The following is a 26,472-nucleotide window of genomic DNA, read 5'->3' on the forward strand; positions in this document are numbered from 1 at the left end:
GTACAAAGGCACCAAGAAGGAAGTAAAAGGTCTTAGATAAAGGAACCTGACCAGAAGAAAATGACTATTCCACTTGCCTGGGAAATTGACAAGAAATTAAAGAGACAATAGTACTGCAACATGGACTAGTGGATCGAATCTTCTTGGTTTTCTATCTTTTGGTCCAAATGGTAGTACTGGATGTTCTAGATGCAATGCATATGTCGGCTGGCTAAAGCATAATATCAATTTCGATTGTCAATATCGTCGATGCTTTTTTCTTTTAAGTGATTCTGAATTGATGCTTGCACTTATAATAAGCCTATTAATACATATTATAAAATTGATATTTAAAGTTTTAAAATGTGTAAATTTTGTGTCTTTTTTTTTAAATTGATAAATTTGAAATTCACATAAAATAATAGACTCTATTTTTTTAAAAAAAGAGTACAAAAAAATCACATACTCTTATAAATTTATATATTCTAAAACTGTATCTAACATTACTATAGATATTAATAATCATAATTAAGTCACATTTATCAAACCAATAATCATAATTAAGTCACATTTATCAAACCCAAGGGCCAATAGTACTACTGTAACATGATGAATCGGGCAGGAATATTACCATGTGTAAGTCCCTAAGTTCAACTCTTAGGTCTGCCAAAAAATGATGATCGATGACTATAATTATATTAATATTCTTGGTAATTGATCATAACCTTTTAACTAGGCCATTAAAGGCTGCTGGCCACGACTAGATCTAGATATAGCTTCACCAAATAAAGCCAAAAAGAAATAAATTAATGATAACGTACAACATATGTTTTTATCAAATATCAATTTCAAAATGGATGCAATTATGTGACACCACTAAAGGGTCCTAAAAGAAAACAAAGTAAATTGAAAAAAAATCGCCCAAGAAATAAGAAAAATGAAAAAAAAAAGTACAAAAGTAGCCCATTAGAGCAAAGACATTTCAAACATGTCAAAATCAAGACAGCTCAATTCCGACCAAACTGTTTAAGGGAAAAAGAGGATCGATGGTCGATCCCTCCCTATAGTCACGACGATATATGCACGACTGTATACAACATCGTCACGTTTCTTTCTCAGCACATATGGTGATCTGTCCTTGGCATGAAATCCCTGCCGTCCGTTAAATCCTGCTTCTCTCTATATATACATATCTCACTCCCGACCTCTTTCATCACACCCCAAGCTCCTCTCCACTTTTCATCACCTCTATCCAGTTCTTTCTTTCTCATTCTGATCAGATCTCGTTTTGCACTTTTATATGCGTGATAGTACTTCGACAGCGTGCATCAATGGCTAATTGCTTCAATGCCTGCAACAAGGTTAGTGGAATAACATCATGTAAACAATCTTCCATGCATGAAAATGTATCCGTAATGGTTTGCTTTAATGTTTGAGATAAGGTTCGTGAAACATGTATACTTTCCACGAAAATGTATACAAAGTTATTACAAGCGCGAAACTGATCTCTTTGTCCAATTCCATTAGTCATTAATATCTTGGATTAGCAAGCTTTTCATCAAATGGTGTATATATATATATATATATCATGTATTCATGTATGTATGTATATATATATTTGTATGTATGTATGTATGTATGTATCAGAAACAGTACTCGATGAGTTTTAGTTTTGTTAAAAGTAATTTATTGTTTTGGCTAACCTTTCTCATCATATTCACTGTTCATTCTTTGGGATTTACATTCAAGATCCCGTACATTTTGATGAATATGACATGATTAGAGTTAGATAAACAAGAAATTGTATGATTAGGCCAGGTATATATGCTGATGATCATTTTGGACTCACTTGCATGTGGCATTAATACTCGACATGAGTAATTTATTAGCTTGCAAGAATATTAAATATAAACAAATTATAAATTTCCTCGTTCCATATTTCTGGTACGATGACATTCATCAAAGCGCAGCTAGCTTGCTAGCTTATCTTTGAGCGCGTTCAAGTTCATGTTTGTTCAAGATCATATTCGATCCTTGATCTTTGAATCTCTCTCTTTTTTTGGTAGGAATGTGATTTGTGACTCAACATGATATATCACTAAAAGATGTATTTTTATCTGCTGGAACTTTCAGGGTGGCGTGGATAGAGAGGTGAAAAGGGGGCAAGAGATTTGTACACTTGATGGAACCGTTGATCGGCACGGCCGCCGTGCAGTCCGAGGGAGAACTGGTACTTGGGTTGCTGGAATTTTGATCCTAGGTACGTAAATCTTTTATACTAGAGCTAAAGCGCACTAACATATAATATTACGTAGTTTTATTTGTGTCGGCATAATGCAGGACAAATTGGTGAAAGCAATGTTCAAACTAATCTGATCATTTCATGTTAATCGGTGTTTTAATATGATATAATTGAAGTCTTTAATTTTATGTTAATTAGGTTTATGTTGATCACTTTGTAATTAATTTTTTGTTTTAATTTGAGAGACAAACGAAACTCAAACGTGAGAAAATTCGTATAATTTAATCTTCTTTTTCCTTCAGTACTCGATCATTAATATTTATCAATTAGTAGTATCACCATCTCATCCTTGCCATATAATTTTGCCTATCTGTTCAATCATTAATGGCTGGTATTTCTAACAACCGGTGAAAATTATAATATATATATATATATATATATATCTCTCTCACTAATTGATATTTTGATTTATTGTAATAAAATGTCTCAGTGAATCAAGGGCTAGCTACGTTGGCATTCTTTGGGGTAGGAGTTAACTTGGTTCTGTTTTTGACGAGGGTGTTGGGTCAAGACAACGCTGAGGCAGCCAACAATGTTAGCAAATGGACAGGAACGGTTTACCTATTCTCTCTTGTCGGTGCCTTCCTTAGTGACTCTTACTGGGGAAGGTACAAGAGTTGTGCCATCTTCCAATCCATCTTCGTCCTCGTAAGTTGCCACCATAATTAGGATTTGAGCTCAAGATTTATACTCTGTTCTGGGTATCATGTTAAATCACTATTTTATTTAAAGATTCATTGGGAAAGTGAGATGATATGATTTTAGATGAGTTAAATAAAATATTATTATAATATTATTATTATTTTGAGATTTGAAAAAGTTAAATTATTTATTATATTTTGTGTAAAAATTTGATAAAACTGTAATGATGAGATGAGATGAGATTATTTTTCTATCCAAACAAGTTCTAAAGTTTAGAGTTATGAGAATATGTAAATTAAATCATTTAATTATATTCTAAAGCTGTTCATATTATACTTACCGGTTCAAATTATATGGCAGGGCCTTATATCACTGTCACTATCAACGCACATATTCTTACTCGAGCCTAGAGGCTGTGGTAATGAACAATCTCCTTGTGGATCCCATTCAGGCTTCCATATGGCTTTGTTCTACCTCTCCATATACCTAATTGCCCTTGGAAATGGAGGGTACCAACCTAACATAGCAACATTTGGGGCAGATCAGTTTGATGAAGAGGATCCTAGTGAAGGGTACTCTAAAATAGCCTTCTTTAGCTACTTCTACTTGGCTCTAAACCTGGGTTCTCTCTTTTCAAACACTGTTTTGGGCTATTTTGAGGATGAAGGAATGTGGGCACTTGGATTTTGGGCATCAGCTGCCTCTGCAGCTCTGGCACTGGTCTTGTTTCTTTGTGGCACCCCAAGGTACAGGCATTTTAAACCTAAAGGCAATCCTCTCTCTAGGTGTTGCCAAGTGCTGGTCGCTGCCACAAGAAAATGGAAGGTTGAGATGATGCCAAGTGGAGAAGGTTTGTTTGAGTTAGAAGTAAAGGAAAGCTCCCAGAACTGGGATAGAAAGATACTCCACACTCGAGGCTTCAAGTAAGTTCACATGCTTGAAAATTTTCCAGTGATTCATGCTTGAATATCATGAGCTTCGAGATAAAAATACTAAATGATATTTGTATTCATTCATATCAGATTCTTGGATAGAGCAGCAATTATCACTTCAGAGGACTTCCACCAGATGGACAAGGAAACTTACAATCCATGGTGTCTTTGCACTGTGACACAAGTTGAAGAGCTGAAATGTGTCTTAAGACTCCTCCCAATTTGGCTCTGCACGATTCTCTATTCGGTAGTTTTCACCCAAATGGCATCCCTATTTGTGGAACAAGGCGCTGCCATGAAAACCACCATTTCGAGCTTCCACGTTCCTCCAGCAAGCATGTCCAGCTTTGACATCCTCAGTGTAGCAGCTTTCATATTCATTTACAGGCGGGTTCTTGACCCTCTTCTTGCCGCCAGAAAAAACAATCCTAAAGGATTAACAGAGCTTCAGAGGATGGGAATTGGTCTTGTTATAGCAATTCTGGCAATGGTTGCAGCCGGGGTTGTAGAGTTGTTCAGGTTAAAGCATGCAAAAACAGACTGCACCAACTGTGATGGCTCAAGTTCTATGAGCATATTTTGGCAAACCCCTCAGTATGTGCTTATAGGAGCATCTGAGGTTTTCATGTATGTTGGCCAGCTAGAATTCTTCAACGGGCAAGCTCCTGATGGATTAAAGAGCTTTGGAAGCGCTCTCTGCATGACATCCATATCATTAGGAAACTATGTGAGTAGTTTGCTTGTGACAGTTGTCATGAAAATCTCAACCAGAGATGACATGCCTGGTTGGATTCCTGGAAACCTTAACAAAGGACATCTAGACCTGTTCTTCTTCCTTTTAGCAGTTTTGACAACAGCTGATCTCGTGGTCTACATTATATGCGCTAAGTGGTACAAGTATATCAAGTTTGAAGGAAAGAGTGGAGACAAGAATGCCAATGAACAGGCTGAGCTTAGAGTGGTATAATTAAGCAGTGGTAATTGCCAATATTTTTGGTGAATTATGTGTAATAATCCAAGTCATAAAGTATCACTGTATAGGAGAGTGACTTTTGCGATGATACTAGAGAAATGCCTTTATTTTTCATTTCTCTTGGTTGAGCTTAGGGTGTTGCAAGAACATGTAATATAATGTGCTCTTGAATGAGTGATCTCTGTCCTTTGCTTTGCATTTTGGACTTCCCATTCTGTTTTCTGCCATTATAGCAAATAGTTATTCTATTTTTAAGTCGACGTGTAGAGCACACTATCAATAGAACTTAAATAATAAAAGTTAATTTGTAAGATTTGAATTTTAAAATTTATCTTTAAAATTAAATTATATCATATAAATATTTTATTATGTATGATTTACGCACCGCTTGAGAATTAAATATTTCAATAGCAAATATTGAATTTACATTCTTACACAAAATAATTAAAATTTTCTTGCTCGTTTGAGCAATTATGAAGAGGAAAATAAAACAATGAAGGAAGGAAGGGAGTCATGGCCAGCAAATTACCTGCATTTTACGAAATTGGATTTTTTAAGGAAAAAGATTAACGAATTATGAAGGAGATATTATCTAAATCAAAGTTGAGGATTGAATATAAAGATGATCGATTATCTACATAAAATTCATACCATTTAAAATTTTGATATAGTCTTTTATTGTATTTACAATCCATTTTAATTCATTTAAACTCATCTCACTATTATTTATTATTATTCAATAATTTTAACTCATAAATTTTATTATTATTTATAATTAATCTCACTATTATTCATAATTCATCTCAATTCATCTTTAAATTTAAACGACACTTAAATAGTATTAAATCTTACGGATATATGCTATAAATTTTGTGATATTTGTCGCTATTTACTACTTTTATTTGAATAATTCTATTAAACTCCACGCATCATTCATATTTCATGCATATAATTTATTAAAATATTAATTTTTAATATTATTATTTTAAAATTTTAAAAAAATTAAATTATTTATTATATTTTATATAAAAATTTTAAAAAATTATAATAATAAAATGAAATCATCCACTATCATTCCTTGCTCTGGATCTCGAATTCGCCGCCTCTCAGCAGCTCTCTCGGAAATTTGGTCTCTGCGACTTCCTACTACCACCATGTGGAGGAGCTCACGGAGCTTCTCATCGAAACTCCTCCTCCGCTCTTCCTCGCCAAATCCTCGCGATCCTATCGCCTCCTCATCTATCATTTCCACCTCATACGGGGTCGTTCGGAACCCGCACCTCTACTCATCGTCTATTCCCGCCTCCTCTTCTTCGGCCTCAGATTCCTTCAAACTAGGGTTTCCCCAACCCGATGGGGCCCGAGCCTTCTCGGCCACGGCCGTCGATCTCTCTTCTCTGGCCTCTGCATCGGCGTCTAGAGCCAGGCAAGTCGCCGACCTAGCCAGCCATTACGCTCGCTGCTACTGGGAGCTCTCCAAAGCTCGCCTCAGGTAACCATTTATCGAGACTCTACTTTTTTCCTGTTTCATATGATTTCACTGCGTTTGAATCTTCTTCTTGTCATAGATTTATTACTAGATTCATATTTTTAGGAGTAGGAAAAGGTAATTATCACGTGATAGTAATCTTGCTTTTAAAGTTTCATTATTTGAAATTAGATGAAGATGAAGAGTCGGAATTGATGTAGTGGTTTCTAGGTGTTGAGGAGAGTTGATGTTAACGTGATTTCCCTAACCTCATTATGACGCTTGGAAAATCTAGGAGTGATTACCTAAGCGTGAAGGATCTTTTGAAGAAGTCTAAGTGAGCGCTTTCTTTCTTGATGATCCTGCATCGAATTGGTATCAAGGTTGTCTTGAGTGGTAAGAGCCTTCGTCTAGAGATAGGCTTCCCTTAGGTTTAAGTTTGAATATTAACAATTTCTAGGAGCCACTTCCCCTCAGTGTAGAGCTGATGATTTACCTAAACTGTGAGATGTGGGCACGTTACATTGGTCTGGGGATTAACGGGGCAAAAGACAATATTGCATTTGCAACTCCAAAACTCTTCATCATAAAAAAGAGGTATCCAAGCCCTCAATAACTCTTCCTGCATCTTATCATTATGGTGCTCCGAATTCACGACTATTTTACAATTTACAATCTGATTGGTGTATGGATTCTAATAAGAAATAAAGTTTGTCTATTTAGGAATATTAGCCAATATGGGGACTGGTAGTGAGGGCCTTGTACTAAGTGCATGTTTGGGATTGCGGAGAGAAATATAGCTTATAACTTATAGCTCGTGTATTTGGGCTATGCCTATTCATATCAATATAATCGTTTATTTATAAAATAAAAAAAAAGTAATAAGTTCTATTATTAAAAAGTTTTTTACTGTTTGGTAACTATATGTTTAAAGCATTTTTCAACATGTTATGTTTATTTGGAAACAAATTTAAAAAGTATTTTCTGATGTAGAAATTACGATTATTTGAATTTTTAAAAATTATGGCCATATCCTTGAAAGTTTGAGATTGGGTTTGGATAGACAGTTCAGATGAGATGAGATGAGATGTTTTGAATAGTAGTTGAATAAAATATTATTAGATATAATTTTTTAGTATTATTTTTATTTTGAGATTTTGAAAAAGTTGAATTGTTTATTATATTTTTGTATGTGAATTTGAAAAAGTTGTAATAATGAGATGAGATAAAATAAGATGAGATAAGGAGGTTTGTGTATCCAAACCCAGCCTGAAAGTTGTAATTATTTGAAAGTTGTATGGATATTTTCGTCCATTTTAAAATTTAAATTTCGTTCCACATTATCTGGAAAAGCACGCTTGAGGAAATGATGTTTTTCCTCAAACGTATTTTTTAACTTATTTGAGATTAAAAGTACTTTAATATGTAACACCCAAACAACCTAATTTGTTCATTAAAAAGCTTTTAAGACTATTTAAGTACTTTTTAAGACTTCTACTACAATCCCAAACAGGCCCTAAGTTTAATTTCACTTTAATTATGGTGCCCCGAATTCACAATTATTCCATGATGTAGATTTTGATCGTATTGAATGATGCATGGTATATACATCCTAGTTGTTTCTCTTAAATCATAATTCAATTTCTCTTGTATACGTCCCATGTACTTGGGCTAGGCCTTTTCATCATTCATCAATACATTTTTTGTTTACTTAAAAAAAATTATAATTAAAGAATGCCAGATTTGTAAGTCGTGTAGTGGAAATGACACTGAATTAATGCTATGTTTTGGTTTTAAATTCTTTCCTTTTTATAATCTTGCTGGGCTTGTAGAAGCCGCTACTAGAGCCTGACTCTACCCCCAGGCCACAGATAGCTTCAAATATTTTTTTCTAGGACCAAGTAAGACCCCTCTCAGACAGGCTTATAGGATCTTCTTATTTCATAGACTCTCGCTTAATATCTTCTATATCCTTTCCAGCATGTTAGTGGTTGCGACTTCTGGGACTGGATTCGTTCTTGGGAGTGGAAGTGCCCTTGATTTTCCGGGACTTTGTTGGACTTGTGCTGGTACCATGATGGTTGCAGCATCTGCGAACTCCTTAAATCAGGTTCATTCTTACATGCTTTTATTCTTTTTTAGCTAAAAGAAACTTTTTGGATCATGACATGGCATGTTATAAAGCGCAACCTTGCAAGTTTTTACATTTGTTGTACTAGCCCCAATGGAATTATTATCAACTAGTAGATCAGACATAAACCAATAGGTAATGTATAACCTTTTTAGTTGGTTGATAGTGTTTACGTGATTTATCTTGCATTGGTTAATCTTGTTATATTTATTGACTGCTGAAAGCATATTCTAGTTTCAGTTTTCTTATCACATACTGGCTAGTTTCAACTCTCTTTTTTTCCCACTTATTTCAAATGAATTTATTGCCTTAGGTATTTGAAATAAACAATGATGCCAAAATGAAGAGAACAAGGCAAAGACCGCTTCCTTCAGGGCGCATTACCATACCCCATGCAGTCACCTGGGCATCTTCCATTGGTGTAGCTGGCACTGCTTTATTGGCAGGCAAGGTGGGAATATCAATTCACTCATCCCCTTTCATATGTGAAGTTTGGTATTTAAATTGTGAAATTTGTCTCATTAACCTGTAATCTGAGGGACTGCTTCTATGACAAGGTTGTTGCAGGCTAATATGTTGGCGGCTGGGCTGGCAGCTTCAAATCTTGTCCTTTATGCATTTGTTTATACTCCCTTAAAGCAGATCCACCCAGTCAATACATGGGTTGGGGCTGTTGTTGGTGCTATTCCACCACTTCTTGGGTAATAAGTCCCTTACATTTCTATTGGCTTTTATCTGCACATTTTTCTAACTGAAAACTATAGTGGATTTTTGACTCTACACAATATGCATGAATGAACTCTGGCTTTACACGGTGAGTTGATATTAAGCTTTATTTTTGTTACAAAATAATCATCTACTTTGTCTTTACCCATAAAAAAAATTCCTTACAAATTATGGAAATTCCTATGGTGATTATTACGATGGAGGATATTTGAAAGTGAGTTTAGATTATATATATGCAAATCATTAGTAAATTATCTCCTCTTATAAATAATTGGATGAGGTCAATTTGATTCAAATTAAGCGTTTTCATAGCCTGATTATGCTTAATGTGGCTGCTTACTTGAAGGTTTTCGATACAGTACTGAAATTTTTGCTTGAAGGCTTACTTCAAAAAAGAAGAAGAAGAAGATGTGCATGCAGGCTTACGAGTTTGTGTGTTGGGTTCTCAGGTGGGTTGCAGCTTCTGGCCAGGTGTCATTGAATGGAATGATTCTTCCAGCTGCTCTCTACTTTTGGCAACTACCACATTTCATGGCCCTCGCTTACTTGTGCCGCAATGATTATGCTGCTGGAGGGTATGTGCATTAAAGTTAACTCAACACTCATTCTGGTAGCTGGATCAATCCACCTTGTTACATAGAGAAATGGTTCTGTGTTGGAAGATACCTTTTTGTCCTTTGGCTATATTTAATTGGTGGCTTAAGCCTGTTTCAGAGCATAGTACTATCTATTTATAATTGGGCTGAGTTGGATACATATATGAAGATTTGATGGGGTGACATTACCCAAAAAATTATATGCTAATTGTTGTTGATAATTTATAGCCAATACAATTTTTTTCCTTTATGAACAAAATATTTTCACCCTAGTCGGGTGGGTGTTTTCTCTCTATGTTGAGTTTGGGGTTGGGGTTTGGGCCTGTTTGGGGGTGCCCATCTTGTTGATATTGTATGCGACAAGTAGGTTCCTTGTCCGCTAGACTACGTCTATGGGGTTTTCTTGCATTTCACTTGGCTTTTTACCGAGTAGTCATCATATATCCTTGGATGCATATTCAGGTTTAGGATGTTCTCTCTTGCTGATGCTTCTGGTCGGAGAACTGCATTGGTGGCTTTAAGGAACTCCCTATATCTGCTCCCTTTGGGTTACCTGGCGTATGATTGTGAGTTCTAGTCTCCCAAAGTGTTATTTTTTATTTTTATTTTTACTTTTACAAGTAAAAAGAGATTTTATTAGGAATTCTTGCTTATCTTTTTAGTTGGGTTTTATGGTAGGAACTTGATTTATTTATTTGCCCTTTCATTTTTTTTCTTCTTTCTATTTAGCTCTTTTAAATTTACTTTTTACCCCCATTTTCATCCTTTTGGTGGGGGAAAAAACGAACTATGATTTTTTTTCACCCTCTTTAGTTTTGTCATGTCCAATTACCAAGAAGCGATCTCTATCTTAAAGATCACACTTATCGTTTACCTCACTGAATTTTCTCTGCAGGGGGTGTGACTTCTGGATGGTTTTGCCTTGAATCATCTATCCTTACTCTTGCAATAAGCTATGCGGCATTTTCATTCTACAGAGACCGTACTGCACAAAAGGCTAGGAAGATGTTTCATGCTAGCCTACTGTATCTTCCTGTATTTATGTCTGGGCTCCTACTTCACCGTCTCCCCGATAACCAACAACTTGTCCAAGAAGACAATTCAATGGAGGTTGTTGAGCTTTCATCTTCCTTGGGAACTCTAGCAGAAGAAAGTGAAAATCTTGACCAGAGGAACCATGAGATGGGTTCCACCGGCGGCAAACAAGCACGCCCACCTGTAGCATATGCCTCTGTTGCACCGTTTCCTTTTCTGCCTGCTCCTTTGTACGCAGCTCCTTGATGTATTGTGCGTCTGGAATTTATTTTACAATATGTAATAAGAAGGGTGGAAGGTTACCTGCAAAAATTGTCAGATATATTTTTAAAAAATTTTCATTTTGGTAAATCCTTTACAGTTCCAAATTGTTATGTTTCATACGGGCTTTAGTGTTGACACTCTTCAACTTGGAAAGTTGAGCAAGAATTTTTTTTCCTACTTGTAATAAAATCTTAAGAAAAATTCGGTGATTGACATTGCTTTCGTTTGAAGGATCTAACCTTCTATCTTTTCCTTTTTTTCATCTCGAGAGCTTGAGAGTTCAAATATTGATTGAGAATACCAAGGATATTAGTGGCACAAAATACAATTACAATTCAAGGAATGGTGTTAATGGTTTGTTATTTTTCCTTTGCTCTTATATCGTAACTCTATAAACTTATCCTCATGCTGCAATTGATTTGCAAGAAGTCTGTTAAGTATATAAAGTTGATTTCCAAGAAAAATGAGATGTATGGAGGCGGAAAAGGAAAGTGGACCAAAGGTTGATAATACTTTATAGGAAAAGGTGCTTAAAAACTTTATTAAAAATATTTGATATGAAAAAAGGTTAGTATAATCTTATTATAATATAATAATTTTATTTTCATCATACTATATAAGATGTGATATATTTATTACTATTGAATTATCATCTAATAAAATATTATTTAATAATAATAAATATATCATATCTTACATAGTAAGATGAGAGCGAGATGGTAGTTTGGTATATAGAATTTTTTATTTATAAATTATATATTAGATTGTAAAGTATCATTTTTTAAATTTACTTTTATGAAATCTTTTCATGATTGTGATTGTAGTACCTTCAAACATTATATATAATTTTTGGGATTTTTGAAAATTATTTATCGTCATTTATATTTTTCTTGGATTTAAATAGGATAATAACTAATAAGTTGGATAACTTGGGTTGGTTTGTTGGATCCGGGTCCATACACTACGTCGAATCGACCCGATATTGGATCAATCAAACCCGTCCAATCGTCGATCGAGACAATCAGAGACAGAGAGATGGTGGTCAGACAGAGAGCAGTGGTGGCAACACTCCCTAACCTCATTCGGAGCCTCCGAAAGGAGTGTCCAAAGCCGAACCAAGCGGTGTTGCCGTCGTTGAGACGCGCTTTTTCTCTCTACGATCAGATCAATCTCATCGACAACGTCCCCGAAGACCAGCTTCGCTTTCAAAGGTACAACCTCCTTAGGCCTCCAAATTCTTCTCATCTCAATTCCACGTTTCCATTAATTAAAAAAATTGATGTTGGATCGTTCCGTTTATGGTTTTTTCTTGGGAGAATACGATTTTTCCATTTGTTTTAGGAAGATTTTATTGCGATCTTTGGGTTCTGATTTGATTCGAAGGCATTAATATGGATTATCTTGCTTAATCTTAGGTATACGGACACGGGTTTCACCGTAAATGGGGTGGATTATGAAGGCAGCTTGCTCTGTATTGGGAACTTGCTAATGTCTTGGGCCCCCAAGAAATTCTCAGAGATTACTCCCGATAGGTATGTCCTATAATTTTCCCCTTCTTTTAAAGTGAGTAGTTTTGCTTTACGTATTTTTTAGCTGCTTTGTAGTTTTATAGTTAGTTGTAAATGTTTTGGGTGGCTGGAATGATATCTACACTTCCCCGATGATCTCGTGTAAATATGTGCATGTCTGGTTCATTTTCTCACATATTCTTTGAGTTCCTGCAAGTTTCTATCAGTATCAAGTCCTGGCTTCAAATTTACTTTTAGCTAGACGAAGAATACATAGGGTTGCTCGTTTCTATATCTGACATTTCATTTTTATATGCTGTGGTGCAGCTTATCTATCTTCCAAACTGTGCGGCCTATACCCGGTGAGAATTGAAATTGTGGTATTGTCCTCTCATGTTGGCTCTTTATATTTACTACTCGCTTGCACCTAGCCCTGTGTGGTGACCCAATTGTTATTTGAGTCATGGGCACCCTGGCAATGATCCATATTGTGCATGTTGAACGGTCATGTAATCTGGCGTCATGAAGAATTGATTCATTGAATAATAATGAAATGGCAAAGTATAGGTATGTGTTATTGAAAAAAGAATTCCTGACGTACTTGTGGTACTGACCAAAGATGGTCATCTCCTTGCATTTTTAATTTTATGTCTGTAAGTATTTGAGAATAACCAGAATCACGATAGACAGAGTAATTTCTGTTGTTTAAAGGTACCTGTTGTTATTAGGTGCGAGCAATCTGCTGTTTATTTTTATTGACCGTCCACTTTATCACTGTTTTCCAGAGATTTTGATACTTGGCTGTGGGAGGTACATTGAGCCTGTAGTTCCTGAACTTCGTCACTTCATTCGGTCTACTGGCATGAAGTTGGAAGTCCTTGACTCGGTATATCAGATTTTTTCCACTTATTTCTGGGCTTGGCTTCTTTCTCTCAGTTATACTTCTGTCTCACATGGTTGCTTCATATTGTGTGTAAATTCAGAAATGAATGGAGTAACAAATATAGGAAACGTGAGAGGAATAAACCAAGTTAAAAATTGTTGCCAGAGGACTAGGCTATAAAACAGAGTAAGATCTGGAGTCTTGCAAAATTCCTAAATCCTTTAAGGAACAACAGGGAAGTTTTTCCTATTTGGGAAGCGTATAAATTGACTGATTACAAGTTGCTCGTGCTTTTACATGGCCCCGGCATTAGGATCAAAGTGGGTGCTTCTGTTCGTGCAACTGGTGACTAAGTTGGAGTTTTTAGCTGGTTAGATAAAACTGAGAGGGCAGGCTTCTATATATAGGTAAAAAGGACATTTCAGGCCTTGTTCCTCACATTCACTGTCATTTGTGAGAAAAGTAGTAGTTGCACAAGTATGTGTCACCTGGGTGTGATGTGAGCCCTTCAAACTATGGTGTGCAAGGAATCAGCTACTTCAATATGGACATCTGTAAATGCATCAATTTAGTAGGTATGGGATAATTAATGTCAGATCCACAAGCAAAAATGACTGTACCCATTCATAGCAATTTAAGTGAAGGATTGTTTTTTTTTTTTGATCAATAAAAGATAGATATTATATATATGAATGAAAAAAGGTATAACCCTTGTACACAGGAAGTATACATGAGTACTCCTAAATACATTCTAAGAACGATAAATTAAAGACAAGAAATCATGAATATTGTCCCATTGCAAAACAATAGTGGAAAACCAACACATTAGTGTGTGGAGAAAAAAATTCTTCAACTCAGTCATTGTCCGTTCCGTATCTTCAAAGCACCTCGCATTCCTTTCCGTCCAAATACACCACATAATGCACAACGGAATCATCTTCCACACTGCTGCCACTTGTTGACAGCCTTGTAACTTTGTCCAACAACCCATCAAATCCACAACCCTCAAAGGCATAACCCAAGCAACATCAACCCTTTGAAAAATCTCATCCCACAACACTCTTGTTACCTCACAATGTAATAAGAGATGGTCCACGGATTCTCCATTCTTTTTACACATATAGCACCAATCCACCAATCCACCAATACACAACCTCTCTTCCTCAAGTTGTCCGTAGTCAATATCTTCCCAAGAGCAGCATTCCAAACAAAAAAAGCTACTTTAGAAGGCACACAAGCTCTCCAAATATTCTTCCAAGGGAACGGGGTATTATCAAGATGTGTAGTCAAGATGCTATAATACGCCTTGACTGTACATATCTTGTGATTATTAGACCTCCACTTCAAACTATCTCTTTGTGCCATAGGAATCTCCATGGAATATAATAAACTGAAAAAAACTGAGACACTAGGTAATTCCCAATCATGGAAATCCCTATTAAATAGAATATTCCACTGGTGCGTACCATGAGAAAATAACCTCACCTCCGCCACTGAGGCCTCCCTATTAGCTGCAATACGGTATAGAGCCGGAAAAACCCTTTCCAGTGCCTGTTCTCCACACCACACATCTCGCCAAAATCTGATTTGATTGCCCTCACCAACAACAAAACGAATTTTATTTGCAAAGCATGGCCACCCCTTCCTTATATACTTCCATAATCCCACACCATACCCCCCTCTCACTTCATTAGAGCACCACCCACCCAGCCCAATACCATATCTTGCATCAATAACATCCTTCCACAATGATCCCCCCTCCAAATGATATCTCCAAAGCCATTTTCCTAATAAAGCTTTATTAAAGGTTCTCAAGTTACACACACCCAACCCCCCATTCACAACTGAGCCACATACAGTCTTCCAACTCACCAAATGAAATTTTTTCTCCTCCCCCATGCCCCCCCATAAGAATGCCCTAAAGAGTTTCTCCATTCTGTTCACCACCCCTACAGGCATAGGAAACAGAGATAAAAAATAAGTGGGAGGTTAGTGAGAGTACTCTTGATAAGAGTGAGGCGTCCCCCTTTTGACAAATACACTCGTTTCCAGCCAGCCAACCTATTCTCTATCTTCTCCACTACCCCATTCCATATAGCTCTATTCTTGAAAGTTGCTCCCAACGGAATACCTAAATATTTCATTGGGAGAGAAGAAACCTTACAATCCAGAAGACTTGCTAAAGTATAGATATTAGAAACCACACCCACAGGAACCATCTCAGACTTGCCTAGATTCACTTTTAGCCCTGACACTGCTTCAAAGCAGAGTAACAGTGCTCGTAGAATTTGGATCTGGCTTCTATTCGCTTCACAAAAAACTAACGTATCATCTGCAAAAAGAAGGTGTGAAATGATAGTAGGACCACTAGCACCGTTGCCCACCTGAAAGCCCGATAAAAACCCTTCCCCAACAACAGCCTGCAACATCCTACTTAAAGCCTCCATAACTATAACAAAAAGAAGAGGAGATAGAGGATCTCCCTGCCTCAGACCCCGCGAACTGTCAAAAAATCCAGCCGGTGTGCCATTAACCAAAACTGAGAATCGGGTGGTTGAAATACAATGACGCATCCATGAGATCCACCTATCCCCAAAACCACATCTCTCATGTGAATATAAAAGAAACTCCCAGTTCACGTGATCATATGCCTTCTCCATATCAAGCTTGCACAGCACACCTGATCCTCCCTCCCGTAATCTATGGTCTAAGCACTCATTTGCAATGAGTACTGAGTCAAGAATTTGTCTCCCACGAATAAAGGCATTCTGAGACTTGGAGATAATTTGTTCCAACACCGGACTAAGCCTGTTAGCAAGAACCTTCGAGATAATCTTATAAACACTACTAACCAAGCTTATAGGCCGAAAGTCTTCAATAGTCACTGCCCCATGTTTCTTAGGGATGAGGGCAATAAAAGTCGCATTTAGGGATTTTTCAAACTTTTGAAGAGAATAAAATTCATTAAAGACCTGCATAACATCACCTTTCACAATGTCCCAACAGGTTTGAAAAAAACCTATTGAAAAACCATCCGGCCCCGGCGCTTTATCTTTAGCCATTCCAGATAAGACCTTATAAATCTCTTCTTCAACAAAAGGTCTCTCCAAAATACTCACACTCTGCAAGTCAATTGCCTCAAAGTTCAAGGCATCAAGCTTTGGCCTCCAAGGAAACGATTCTGTGAGGAGAGTCTCATAGTAATGTACTATATGGTTTTCTAACTCGGGAGAAGAAGAAAACACCTCAGAACCTGATTGGAGTGACTCGATAACATTATTACGCCGATGTGAATTAGCCACTTTGTGAAAGAACTTCGTACACCTATCACCTTCTTTCAACCAAAGGGCTCTGGATTTTTGACGCCATGAAATTTCCTCTGACAACAAAACCCTCTCCAAATTTGTCATAACCATGCCTTTCCTCAATAACATCTCCTCTGAGTTATCTCCCAATAACTCTTTATCCTCCAACTCTTGCAATTCCTCCAACAGTTTAGCCTTCTGATTATCAGTGTGACCAAAAACCTACAAGTTCCACTTCTTCAAATCTTGTTTCAATGCCTTCAACTTACTTGCAAGAATGTAACTTGGAGTACCAAGGAACTGATATGAATACCACCACGCACGCACCATCTCTACGAACCCATCCGTTGTTAGCCACATGTTTTCAAACTTGAAATACCGACTTCCCCTATGAATACCCCCACAATCTAAAATAATAGGAAAATGGTCAGAACTGACACGAGCTAGTCGTTTCTGACTAACTTCCGGATAATGAGCTTCCCATGCAGTAGATACAAGAAATCTAACCAATCTCGACCACACCCGCCCATTTGACCAAGTATATTCACCCCCTACCAGGGGGAGATCCATGAGATCAAGATCGAAGATGAACTCGCGAAATTCATCCATGGCCCTAGAATTCCGACAATGCCCTGAACGCTCACTAGGAAAGCGAATAGTATTAAAATCGCCCCCCATACACCACGGCACATCCCATAATGAGTATAGACCCGCCAGCTCCTCCCACAACTTTCTCCTATCCAAATCCACATTAGGGCCATATGAGCCTGCAAATGCCCATTCCCAACCATCCACCACATTTTTAAATCTAATCGCGACCGAGAATTCTCCGATACACTCCTCAATCGACTCAACAACTCTTTTGTCCCACATGAGTAACACTCCACCAGAGGCTCCCAAAGAAGCCAAATAAGTCCATCCCACATACGAGCACCCCCATACACTTCGCACAATTTTCCTATCAATGTAACACATCTTTGTTTCTTGAAAACACACCACATCACCCTTCCACATCCGCAATAATGCTTTAATACGGAGACGTTTATTGCGATCATTAAGCCCCCGTACATTCCATGATATAATCTTAGGCTTCATAAGAAACTATATTGCCCCTCCCTTTCGATCTATCCCTTCCACCGCTCCCTTCTTTCACATCATAATTAATGGAACAAGTTAGCCTTTTAAGCTCCCTATCCCGCTTTGTGGCTGACTTCGAATGACTAGCCTCAATTGCTATAAGCAGCGCCTTGAATTGTTCTTCATAACCTCCAAAAGAAATCCCAATGACATCTTGAATCTCCTCTACCTTCTTAAACACCCAATTTGACGAACAACTCCCATAAGTAGAACTGGGAGGGAGTGTACACAACGGAGTAAGGATGACCCCCTCCTCACCTGTGCTGACGGGAGAAAATAAAGCTAATTCTGAACCACACACTGAATCTAACTCCCCGCTGGAAGGAGCAAGACCCATCGGAGAACCTAGTTCTGAAAAACCATGTTCCGAATGCATTGGATTCACCACTGGGCCTCCATCCACCACACACGGCCTTTTCTGCATATTTTCCAGTGACAGCCCACAGGACAACGACGTGAAACCCACCAAATGCCCGTCCTTTGCCGCCGATACCTTCACAGGAGTAACATCTACTCCTTCGTCCACCACTTGCGGCTGAGACTGACTGTTCTCCAACAAAAACCCAGCTGACTACGACGGGAAAACAGCCCTCGAAATGATCCGCTCCTCTGTAACCTCAGCGTCGTCCCCCTCTTCCCGTCGAAATGGCCCTAACGGCACACCATGGTGGTCGACCGCCGCCGGCGGTTCTTTCTGTGACGGTGTGGGAGTCGGCGAGACGCTTATCGGCGCCGCCAGAGTTTGACTCGGGCCAAGGCCCGAAATCTCGGGCCTCGCCCGATTCCTCTGCATCCAGCGTTGTTTTGGGCCTACGGCCTGGCCCACACCAGAGCCCATACCTGGGCCCATCACAGGCTTCCCATTTCCAGCACGCAAGCCCAAGCCCAACCCATCTCCTTCACGGCCCATCCCATTCTGCAGCACCTCCTTCCCCTTAACACTGCGTTTCAACCAAACAATTTCATCCAATAATAACCCAATTTTTTCCTCCATATTATTCAGCACCCCTAGTATACTTTCCTCATTTGACCCCATCCATACGTTGCCAACTACCCCACGATTCTGCACGATCTCTGGACTTGTCACGGCTGGCACCACAACACTCCCCTCTCTCGACTGCACCTTCTGTGCTTTAAGCGCCTCACTGTACGACCGTGCACCACCTGCTATTAACAATGAATCACCACCTTCATGCCTGGCCAGCTTCAAGCTTCCTTCCTGGAAAGCACTAAGTGCTCTGTTTCTCCCCTGCGAGACAGTGGAAGAGAAAGGAGGACTCAGCTCCTTCACTGTATCTCCAAAATATCTCCAACCTTCTCCCTTCCTTCCTTCCAGCACAACAATCATACCTCTTCTCTTGTCATGCCCAAATTCCGATATAACTATAAAACTGCCATAATAATTACTACCCCTCCTTACCATCAATACCATATTTCCTTTTCTACGAGTTCTCAGAAACTCTGCTGAACCCAGTGATGCTGCACATTCCTTCACCATGGAGCCCAACCATCCCATGGTTTCATGATCCAAAGAAATGTATTTCACCACACGACTACTTCTCTCTGTGATTCTCCACCACTTTTCATTCTCCTTTCTAAACTCAAAAACTTTATGATCAATAACAAACTCCCTGCACAGCCCCATCAAGACAAACCACTACGATAGACTGGACTCAACACTCCAAAGTCTCAAGAATCTGTTGCCATTATCACCCCAGTACCAGTACCAACAAACCAGAAAAAAGAAAAGAAAAAAAACCAACGAAAGCTAGAAGTGTACGGAGAGAAAAAGGAGACTATCAGATCCACTCAGACTAATGATACTATAAGTGAAGGATTGTCTTTAACAGAATATATCATTTCTTGCCTTTTCATAGTAGTAAACATAATTGTCAAAATGTGTTCTGTTTTTCTTGGATTAACAAATTTGTTTAAAGATTACGTGGTTGACTAAATGTTAAACTTAAACAGTAGTTCATGCCCCCTTTTCCAGTTTTAATATCTATCCATTGTGGTTGTGGTTGATCCTACCATTTCACGCTTAGATTTTTCAGCTGAAATCAACCAGTGGTATACATAGAATCTTTATGATCTTTATCATCATTTGTTGCAGAGAAATGCTGCATCAACTTACAACATACTGAATGAGGAGGGTCGGATCGTGGCTGCTGCATTTCTCCCACATGGGGTTTCCTCTTGATGCCTAGATCCAGCTCGTGATGTTTGTTTTTTCATTTTCAGCTTATCTGGGATGGCATGTGAAGGAAGATAACTTCTGTTTTATGTAAATCAGGTCGATTAGGAATGTAGATCTTTCTGCATCTCTTGAGTCATTCCCCCACTGGAAGTTTTGTATTTTTGAAGGAGGTATGCTCAAGTTGGCCTCGAGCTTTAAAGCATTATCTTTGACATGTTGTCTTGAATTTTCGGTGTAATTAAATACACAACATTGGTTTCTTTTCCTTGCAGACTTGACTTTTCCATTATGTTGTATTTTGTAATCCAGACGTTAGGATTCAAATAGAATACGAGCTGGGCATACGTTTTTTTTTGGCTCCAAACAGACCTTCAAATGAGCATTTTTTCCAATAAATTTTGTTGTTTGTTTTCCTTTTCATCCATTATTGTACCAAACGTAGTACCTAGGCTATTCGAAGTTAGATATTTATCTCACAATTATCCATCCGGTCTCCAAAACGTATTGATGCAAAGTAGACCTAATTTGGTAATAGAATACATAAATTAGTAACTCAAGGATTTTGTCGTATTTATCGTTTATGTTATATTAATACTTAGTTCTAAAATATTCTCAATAAATTGTAAATTATCCAAAAATATCTATTAAGATTTACCAAAATAAAAAAAAACTCGGCAAAATCGTGCTTTTTCTAAGAAATTAGAAGATCTTGTAAATCTAGGAAAAATGATAATAGTTTCCTAATATTCAATTTTAAAGAGTTGTGCTACACACAAGCCTCACACCCTGCACACCCACTTAAAAATATATGATTTTACTTTTTTATCCTCATATTTCATATTGAATTTTACTTTTTTATCCTTATATTTCATATTGAATTCAATATGAAATATGAGGATAAAAAAATAAAATCACATATTTTTAAGTGGATATACAGGATGTGAGACTTATGTTTAGAATTTTTCAATTTTAAAAAGTTCGATCAAAATCCATAAAAATTTATGTTGTATCCTAAATCAGAAAGAGATAGAGAGAGAGAGAGAAAAAAAAAAACAGTGATAGATGATGGAAAACTCATAAATATTTGTAAGCTATTTGACAGAAAATAATGAGTTGGGTAAGACTGTAGTGAGTTAATTAACATTAACTTTTGGGGGGTGGTGGTTGTTCTCCGAGGCAGCGATGGAAAAATATCACAAGAGACTGAAAATGAATGGATGAGGCCCAGCCTGAAATTCGTTAAACCCTGCTCTGCTCTGTTCTCTTCTCGGAAATGAAGGAAATCATCTGAAGAAAATTTCAAATTACCTAGCTTTTCTTTTGCTCTTTTTGAAGTTCGGAAGGATCGGAGAAAGGGAAGAAAAATGTCTTCTTTGTTTCAATCTTGCTCATCATCCATAGCTTCGTCGCTCACTTCTCGTTCTTCTCTACGCTCTCGGAGTTTGAGCTTGAATTTCTTCCCAAACAACTCCAGCACTCGCATCCCAGCCTCCCAAAATTGCGTCGTAAGAATCGCTGCTCCTTTCTTGCTTTTCTCTAAATGCACAGTCTTGGAATCGGTTTTTCTCGTTTTCCTTTGTATTGGGAAATGATTTCCAGAGAATTGAGAATTCCCGTTATACTTTTTCAGAAGTGTAGTTTGGTGGAGCCTTTGAAGTATGAGAACGGGAGGCCCTGCATTCCAAGTCTTAGCAGTGAACTGCCAATTCCGAGTCGATTAGCTGCGAACACAGCCCGCTTGGAAGATGCACCTGAAAAGAGTGACACTCGGCTCCGGATATTCTCCGGCACGGCCAATCCCGCACTTTCTCAGGTAAACTTTGCGGTTCTGTAGCATAATCTCATTTCTTTTTGTAACGTCATTGGAAGTTTTTTTTTTAGTTTTTTCACCCTATCAGTAGGTGTATATATATATACCTTCTTCCCGAAGCTGCATTGTGGGTTTTGCGTTACAATTCAATGTAGAATGGTTTAGGTTTAGGGCGATTAGGGATTGGTCCGAAAGGTGTTTCAGGAATAGAATTATGAAAACAGCACCATAAATTTTGCGATTGTTGCTGAATATTTCCATCATCAAATAAAAATAAATACTGCACATCACTGAATGTTCGTTAATGCACATCCACAGCTGCTCTTTTTTTTGTCCTTTGATGTCTTTGTCATTATTTCTTTGATTACACAGGAACCATTAGCAACTTCCTAACGTTACGACTGCAATGAATCAGATTATTACAATTCTATACTGCAGGATAGAATTCGTTGAATTGTAATTGCACAATAACTAGTTGATTTTATTAAAATCAAACACCGTGAGAGTTAGGGGTGGAGATGTTGAGGAGAGATGATGTTTAAAGAAGCTTGCTGGTAATAGATGGCGGTGTTGCATGAATATTATTTTTTGTAATAGATATTTTTTCTTTTTAATTTCGAATCTTTGGATTAGAGAGATAAAGGAACGTTTGACCAAATAAAGGAGGCATCAAGCTGTCCTTCACCTGGAGGTGGGGAATATAGCAAATCCCCGTATTAAAGAATATATCAGTTGATGCTTTTGGATTTCTTTCCTCTATAATATGATATTTTATTGTTTAACTATTTTTTGAAAAAATTTCTGAATTATTATGTAGATATTTGGTATGTACCTATTCACGATGCATCTTTGTGAATTCGATAGGAAATAGCATGCTACATGGGTCTGGAGCTTGGAAAGATTAAGATAAAACGTTTTGCTGATGGCGAGATATATGTTCAGTTGCAAGAGAGTGTCAGAGGGTGTGATGTCTATCTTGTGCAACCCACATGTCCTCCCGCAAATGAAAATCTTATGGAGCTTCTGATAATGATCGATGCTTGTCGAAGGGCATCGGCTAAAAATATTACTGCAGTGATTCCGTATTTCGGATATGCCAGGGCTGATAGAAAGGTGACTGAGTAATTAGCAAAGAATCTCATGTCTCATGTGGAAACATGCTTTTCTGTGTATCAATACTAGTTGAAATTGTTCACCCAGATGTCTGGATGAAGAACTATTGCTGTACACTTCTCATGGATCTGGTTTTGACAATCTTCTTCCTGTAGTAGATCAGGCCTTAGAATCATATAAATTTGATGGTATGGTTTCATGGCATTCATAACTTGCAGTTAGGTCCTGATTACATCACTTATCAGTGATTAATCCAATTGCTAGTGTATTTTTGCTTTTAAGTATCCATTTCCCAAATTATAATTTAATTGACATTGTGAAGTCTGAAGAAAAACTTGATCTGCTACCAAGTAGGAAATTGTAAAGAGCGTAAATTGGTGAAAGAAGTTTACTTATCAAAAAAGATAAATTGGTGAAAGAAGTGTTGTTACAAAAGAAGCATAAGATAATCATTAGCTTCTGAGTGTGCATTTTGTGTAAGTTCTGCTGGAGCTGGTTGTAGTCAATGCTGATATTTAAAATTACTCTTTATTGAGTTCAAGTTTATTTTACACAATTTCCAAGTGTTGTCCTTTCAGACTCAAGGGCGTGAATCCATTGCGGCCAAACTAGTGGCTAATTTGATTACAGAAGCAGGTGCAAACCGTGTTCTTGCTTGTGATCTCCATTCAGGGCAGTCCATGGGCTATTTTGATATTCCAGTAGATCATGTATATGGTCAGGTAAGAAACCCATGCTACTTGCATTTCATCTATATATATTATACATAGACAAGGGTGCTTGAGTTTGACAAGGATGTCCTGTCCCTGACACAGCTACCTGAAGAAGATAAAGGACAACACTGAAAAAGCCAAAAGAGAATATTTAAGTCCCTTCCGCCATAGATGTCTTTACTTTACATTCAATTTAAATTCCCAAAAATAACCTCATAGAGTTTGTTTTTTAAGAAGATTGTGAATCATTCAAGATAGTTGATTCTCAATTATCAAAGAAAATTGACTTTGGCTTTTTAAGTTATGTTAATAATTGGACCCTACTTGATTTAGCATCCAGAGGGACTTCTTTTGTTTCTCTCGAGTGCCTTCCTTAATTATAGATTGAAGATACGTAAGTTCGTTGGCTCTCTCAACTGCATCAGTCTCACTGCATACTTGCATGTTTGATCTTTAGAAACGTTTGTCAGGAACCTTATAAGTTATTTGATTAATTGTTATATTTGTTTCTTTGTGCATCTCCAGCCTGTTATACTTGATTACCTTGCCAGCAAGTCTATATGCTTTGATGATCTAGTAGTGGTCTCGCCAGATGTTGGTGGAGTTGCTAGAGCTCGTGCTTTTGCCAAAAAGTTATCCGATGCACCTCTTGCCATTGTAGATAAAAGGCGTCATGGGCACAATGTCGCAGAGGTAGGACCTACAGTAATTTAAATTTAGGGCTCATTGGACACTTGATGTATCTCATAATTCTGTGAATAGTAGTGAAATGATTTGAGCTAAGATGTATAGGTTAAGAATTATTAATGAGATTACATTATTTATCAAAAAATAATATTAATGGAAAGCTATGAGAGTTCTGCCCAAATAAACAAAGAGCATACAGGAAATGCACCTAAAAATCAAAAGGAAAAAGGACAAAGACCATTCTGAACAACCATCTTCAGATCCTGAAACATATGGTGAATGTCATCTTGCAGGTGATGAATCTCATAGGTGATGTGAAGGGAAAAGTAGCGGTAATGGTGGATGACATGATCGACACAGCGGGTGTGTCTTTATGCCCTCACTTCTGCCTTTATGGGTTAGAAAATGATCGCTAAAAGTAAATAATTAGATGTGGCAGTGTTAAAATTCTTGATTGTTATGGTAAAAATATTTTTCTAGAGAATCCATCACCTGTATACTTAAATGACATAGGTGGACATTTTTCACTGAAATACTTTTTATCTCCCTCTGTCCTCCGCTCTCTCTCTCTCTCTCTGTGGGCGGGGGGGCGGGGGGTGGAGTTGAGGATCAGAACAAGAAATATACAGAACATTAATGATTTTCATCTTGTTTACAAAATTTATGAAAACTGGAACTATGTAGGGTGGTCAAAATAAGGTTGTGGGAGCAGAGGCATGATTATATCAGACACAACAATGACATATTGAACGGGGTGGCAATATTATAGTGATGCGGTGAAGATAATAACGGTAGTGGCATGCTAATAGTGATTATGATGGCAACACTGGCAGTGTATTTAGTTATCTGGAGATTGACCTGATTGCTCATATTTTCTTAAGTCTTAATTATTGTTGCTTTTCTTTGTTATCTGTGTAACTGTGTCTGGTGGGTTACAGGGACTATTTCCAAAGGTGCAGCTCTTTTGCACCAAGAGGGGGCCAGGGAAGTCTATGCATGCAGTACACATGCTGTTTTTAGGTATATGGATCTTTCTACATGAATATTCTCTTTTATTCATCCTGGCATATTGTAAAAGAAAATGTCAGCAGAAGCTTCAAATTGGCTGACATTCTAGACGAATATACTTAAAAAAGAAGAAGAAGAAGAAACTATCAAATAGGAATTTTTGGAATTTGATAGATGCAATCAATATTTGTGTATGTTGTTAACATTCAATTTATTGCATTGTTTTTCTGTTTGCAGTCCTCCCGCAATTGAGAGGTTATCGAGTGGTTTGTTTCAAGAGGTGATCATAACAAATACGATTCCGTTGTTGGAGCAAAACTATTTTCCTCAGCTAACAGTCTTATCAGTAGCAAACCTCCTTGGGGAAACCATATGGCGTGTTCATGATGACTGCTCTGTAAGTAGCATCTCTCTCTAAAATTAGGAGAACCAAAAAACCCACAAATTTGAATTTTGAATTTATGAAAAGTTTGAAGTTTTAGAGTACACAAGTTAGCCAAAAACTAGAAAATAAAGGAATAAAGAAGGCAGGCAACTTGTATCTTGTTCCATGTCGTAGGATTTCCCGTATGTCATATAGTACTTGTTCATGTCGTATTCTTTTCTAACTTAGATCATTTGAGGATATTAGTATTCGTACCTAATAGAAGGTTTTTTAATGGTGTGATTTATAGTATTGAGAGTAATTTCATTTTGAGTTTTTCTGATTGCCAGGGTGGCTTTGAATCTTATTCCAGTTTGGGTATCGACTGATGATTTACGTGGACTGTGCGCATTTCGCTGCATTAGTTGCTGTTGCTAGCTGTCTTGTTACAAACACAAATTAATAGTAAACTCAAAATGTAATAGTGAGAGCACCTCTGCTTTTCAGCTTGTTTCTAAAGTTTTCAAAGTTTTTAGTCGAGGTTTATGGATAGGTTCTTTTTAATAGCTTGAATCCAACCTTTTGTAGTAGGTCTTCATGGATTCTGAGATCTGAATACTCCCAACTATTACTATTTCTTGAGAAAGTGGCTAAGAATGCCTTATATTCAGATAATGATAATTGGATTACTGAGATCTG

General features: G+C 37.5%; 4 protein-coding genes across 4 annotated transcripts; all 4 read left to right on the plus strand.

Moving 5' to 3' along the window:
• Positions 1 to 1,197: 1,197 nt before the first annotated feature.
• Positions 1,198 to 4,929, plus strand: LOC109009215 (protein NRT1/ PTR FAMILY 7.3-like). The gene is made up of 5 exons (XM_018989611.2): positions 1,198 to 1,340; positions 2,113 to 2,239; positions 2,712 to 2,929; positions 3,284 to 3,846; positions 3,946 to 4,929. Exons 1-5 carry the CDS (start codon positions 1,311 to 1,313, stop codon positions 4,820 to 4,822), a joined length of 1,815 nt encoding a protein of 604 aa, XP_018845156.1. The 5' UTR covers positions 1,198 to 1,310; the 3' UTR covers positions 4,823 to 4,929.
• Positions 4,930 to 5,903: 974 nt separating this feature from the next.
• On the plus strand, positions 5,904 to 11,274 carry LOC109005753 (protoheme IX farnesyltransferase, mitochondrial-like). The gene is made up of 7 exons (XM_018984799.2): positions 5,904 to 6,320; positions 8,277 to 8,406; positions 8,741 to 8,878; positions 8,995 to 9,128; positions 9,603 to 9,728; positions 10,212 to 10,315; positions 10,645 to 11,274. The coding sequence occupies exons 1-7, from the start codon at positions 5,983 to 5,985 to the stop codon at positions 11,028 to 11,030; spliced, it is 1,356 nt and encodes a 451-aa protein (XP_018840344.1). The 5' UTR covers positions 5,904 to 5,982; the 3' UTR covers positions 11,031 to 11,274.
• A 768-nt stretch (positions 11,275 to 12,042) lies between these two features.
• On the plus strand, positions 12,043 to 20,428 carry LOC109005755 (NADH dehydrogenase [ubiquinone] 1 alpha subcomplex assembly factor 3-like). Its single transcript, XM_018984801.2, has 5 exons — positions 12,043 to 12,259; positions 12,464 to 12,580; positions 12,884 to 12,918; positions 13,342 to 13,442; positions 19,995 to 20,428. Exons 1-5 carry the CDS (start codon positions 12,084 to 12,086, stop codon positions 20,079 to 20,081), a joined length of 516 nt encoding a protein of 171 aa, XP_018840346.1. The 5' UTR covers positions 12,043 to 12,083; the 3' UTR covers positions 20,082 to 20,428.
• Positions 20,429 to 21,199: 771 nt separating this feature from the next.
• On the plus strand, positions 21,200 to 26,468 carry LOC109005754 (ribose-phosphate pyrophosphokinase 1). Its single transcript, XM_018984800.2, has 9 exons — positions 21,200 to 21,583; positions 21,709 to 21,891; positions 22,753 to 23,001; positions 23,580 to 23,723; positions 24,240 to 24,407; positions 24,695 to 24,764; positions 25,340 to 25,421; positions 25,647 to 25,806; positions 26,124 to 26,468. The coding sequence occupies exons 1-9, from the start codon at positions 21,443 to 21,445 to the stop codon at positions 26,160 to 26,162; spliced, it is 1,236 nt and encodes a 411-aa protein (XP_018840345.1). The 5' UTR covers positions 21,200 to 21,442; the 3' UTR covers positions 26,163 to 26,468.
• The last annotated feature ends 4 nt before the right edge of the window (positions 26,469 to 26,472 follow it).

Source organism: Juglans regia, chromosome 14 (genome assembly GCF_001411555.2).
Source record: "Juglans regia cultivar Chandler chromosome 14, Walnut 2.0, whole genome shotgun sequence".
NCBI lineage: Eukaryota > Viridiplantae > Streptophyta > Magnoliopsida > Fagales > Juglandaceae > Juglans > Juglans regia.

Excerpts from the sequence above, each read along its gene's own strand:
- LOC109009215 (XM_018989611.2), top strand. The coding sequence starts at position 1,311 with ATGGCTAATTGCTTCAATGCCTGCAACAAG. Across the intron at positions 2,240-2,711 it reads TGCTGGAATTTTGATCCTAG|TGAATCAAGGGCTAGCTACG; the intron begins GTACGTAAATCT and ends AAAATGTCTCAG. Across the intron at positions 2,930-3,283 it reads TCCAATCCATCTTCGTCCTC|GGCCTTATATCACTGTCACT; the intron begins GTAAGTTGCCAC and ends ATTATATGGCAG.
- LOC109005753 (XM_018984799.2), top strand. The coding sequence starts at position 5,983 with ATGTGGAGGAGCTCACGGAGCTTCTCATCGAAACTCCTCCTCCGCTCT. Across the intron at positions 6,321-8,276 it reads CTCTCCAAAGCTCGCCTCAG|CATGTTAGTGGTTGCGACTT; the intron begins GTAACCATTTAT and ends TATCCTTTCCAG. Across the intron at positions 10,316-10,644 it reads GGGTTACCTGGCGTATGATT|GGGGTGTGACTTCTGGATGG; the intron begins GTGAGTTCTAGT and ends TTTTCTCTGCAG.
- LOC109005755 (XM_018984801.2), top strand. The coding sequence starts at position 12,084 with ATGGTGGTCAGACAGAGAGCAGTGGTGGCAACACTCCCTAACCTCATT. Across the intron at positions 12,260-12,463 it reads GACCAGCTTCGCTTTCAAAG|GTATACGGACACGGGTTTCA; the intron begins GTACAACCTCCT and ends GCTTAATCTTAG. Across the intron at positions 13,443-19,994 it reads AGTTGGAAGTCCTTGACTCG|AGAAATGCTGCATCAACTTA; the intron begins GTATATCAGATT and ends CATTTGTTGCAG.
- LOC109005754 (XM_018984800.2), top strand. The coding sequence starts at position 21,443 with ATGTCTTCTTTGTTTCAATCTTGCTCATCATCCATAGCTTCGTCGCTC. Across the intron at positions 21,584-21,708 it reads CAGCCTCCCAAAATTGCGTC|AAGTGTAGTTTGGTGGAGCC; the intron begins GTAAGAATCGCT and ends ATACTTTTTCAG. Across the intron at positions 25,422-25,646 it reads AGTACACATGCTGTTTTTAG|TCCTCCCGCAATTGAGAGGT; the intron begins GTATATGGATCT and ends TTCTGTTTGCAG.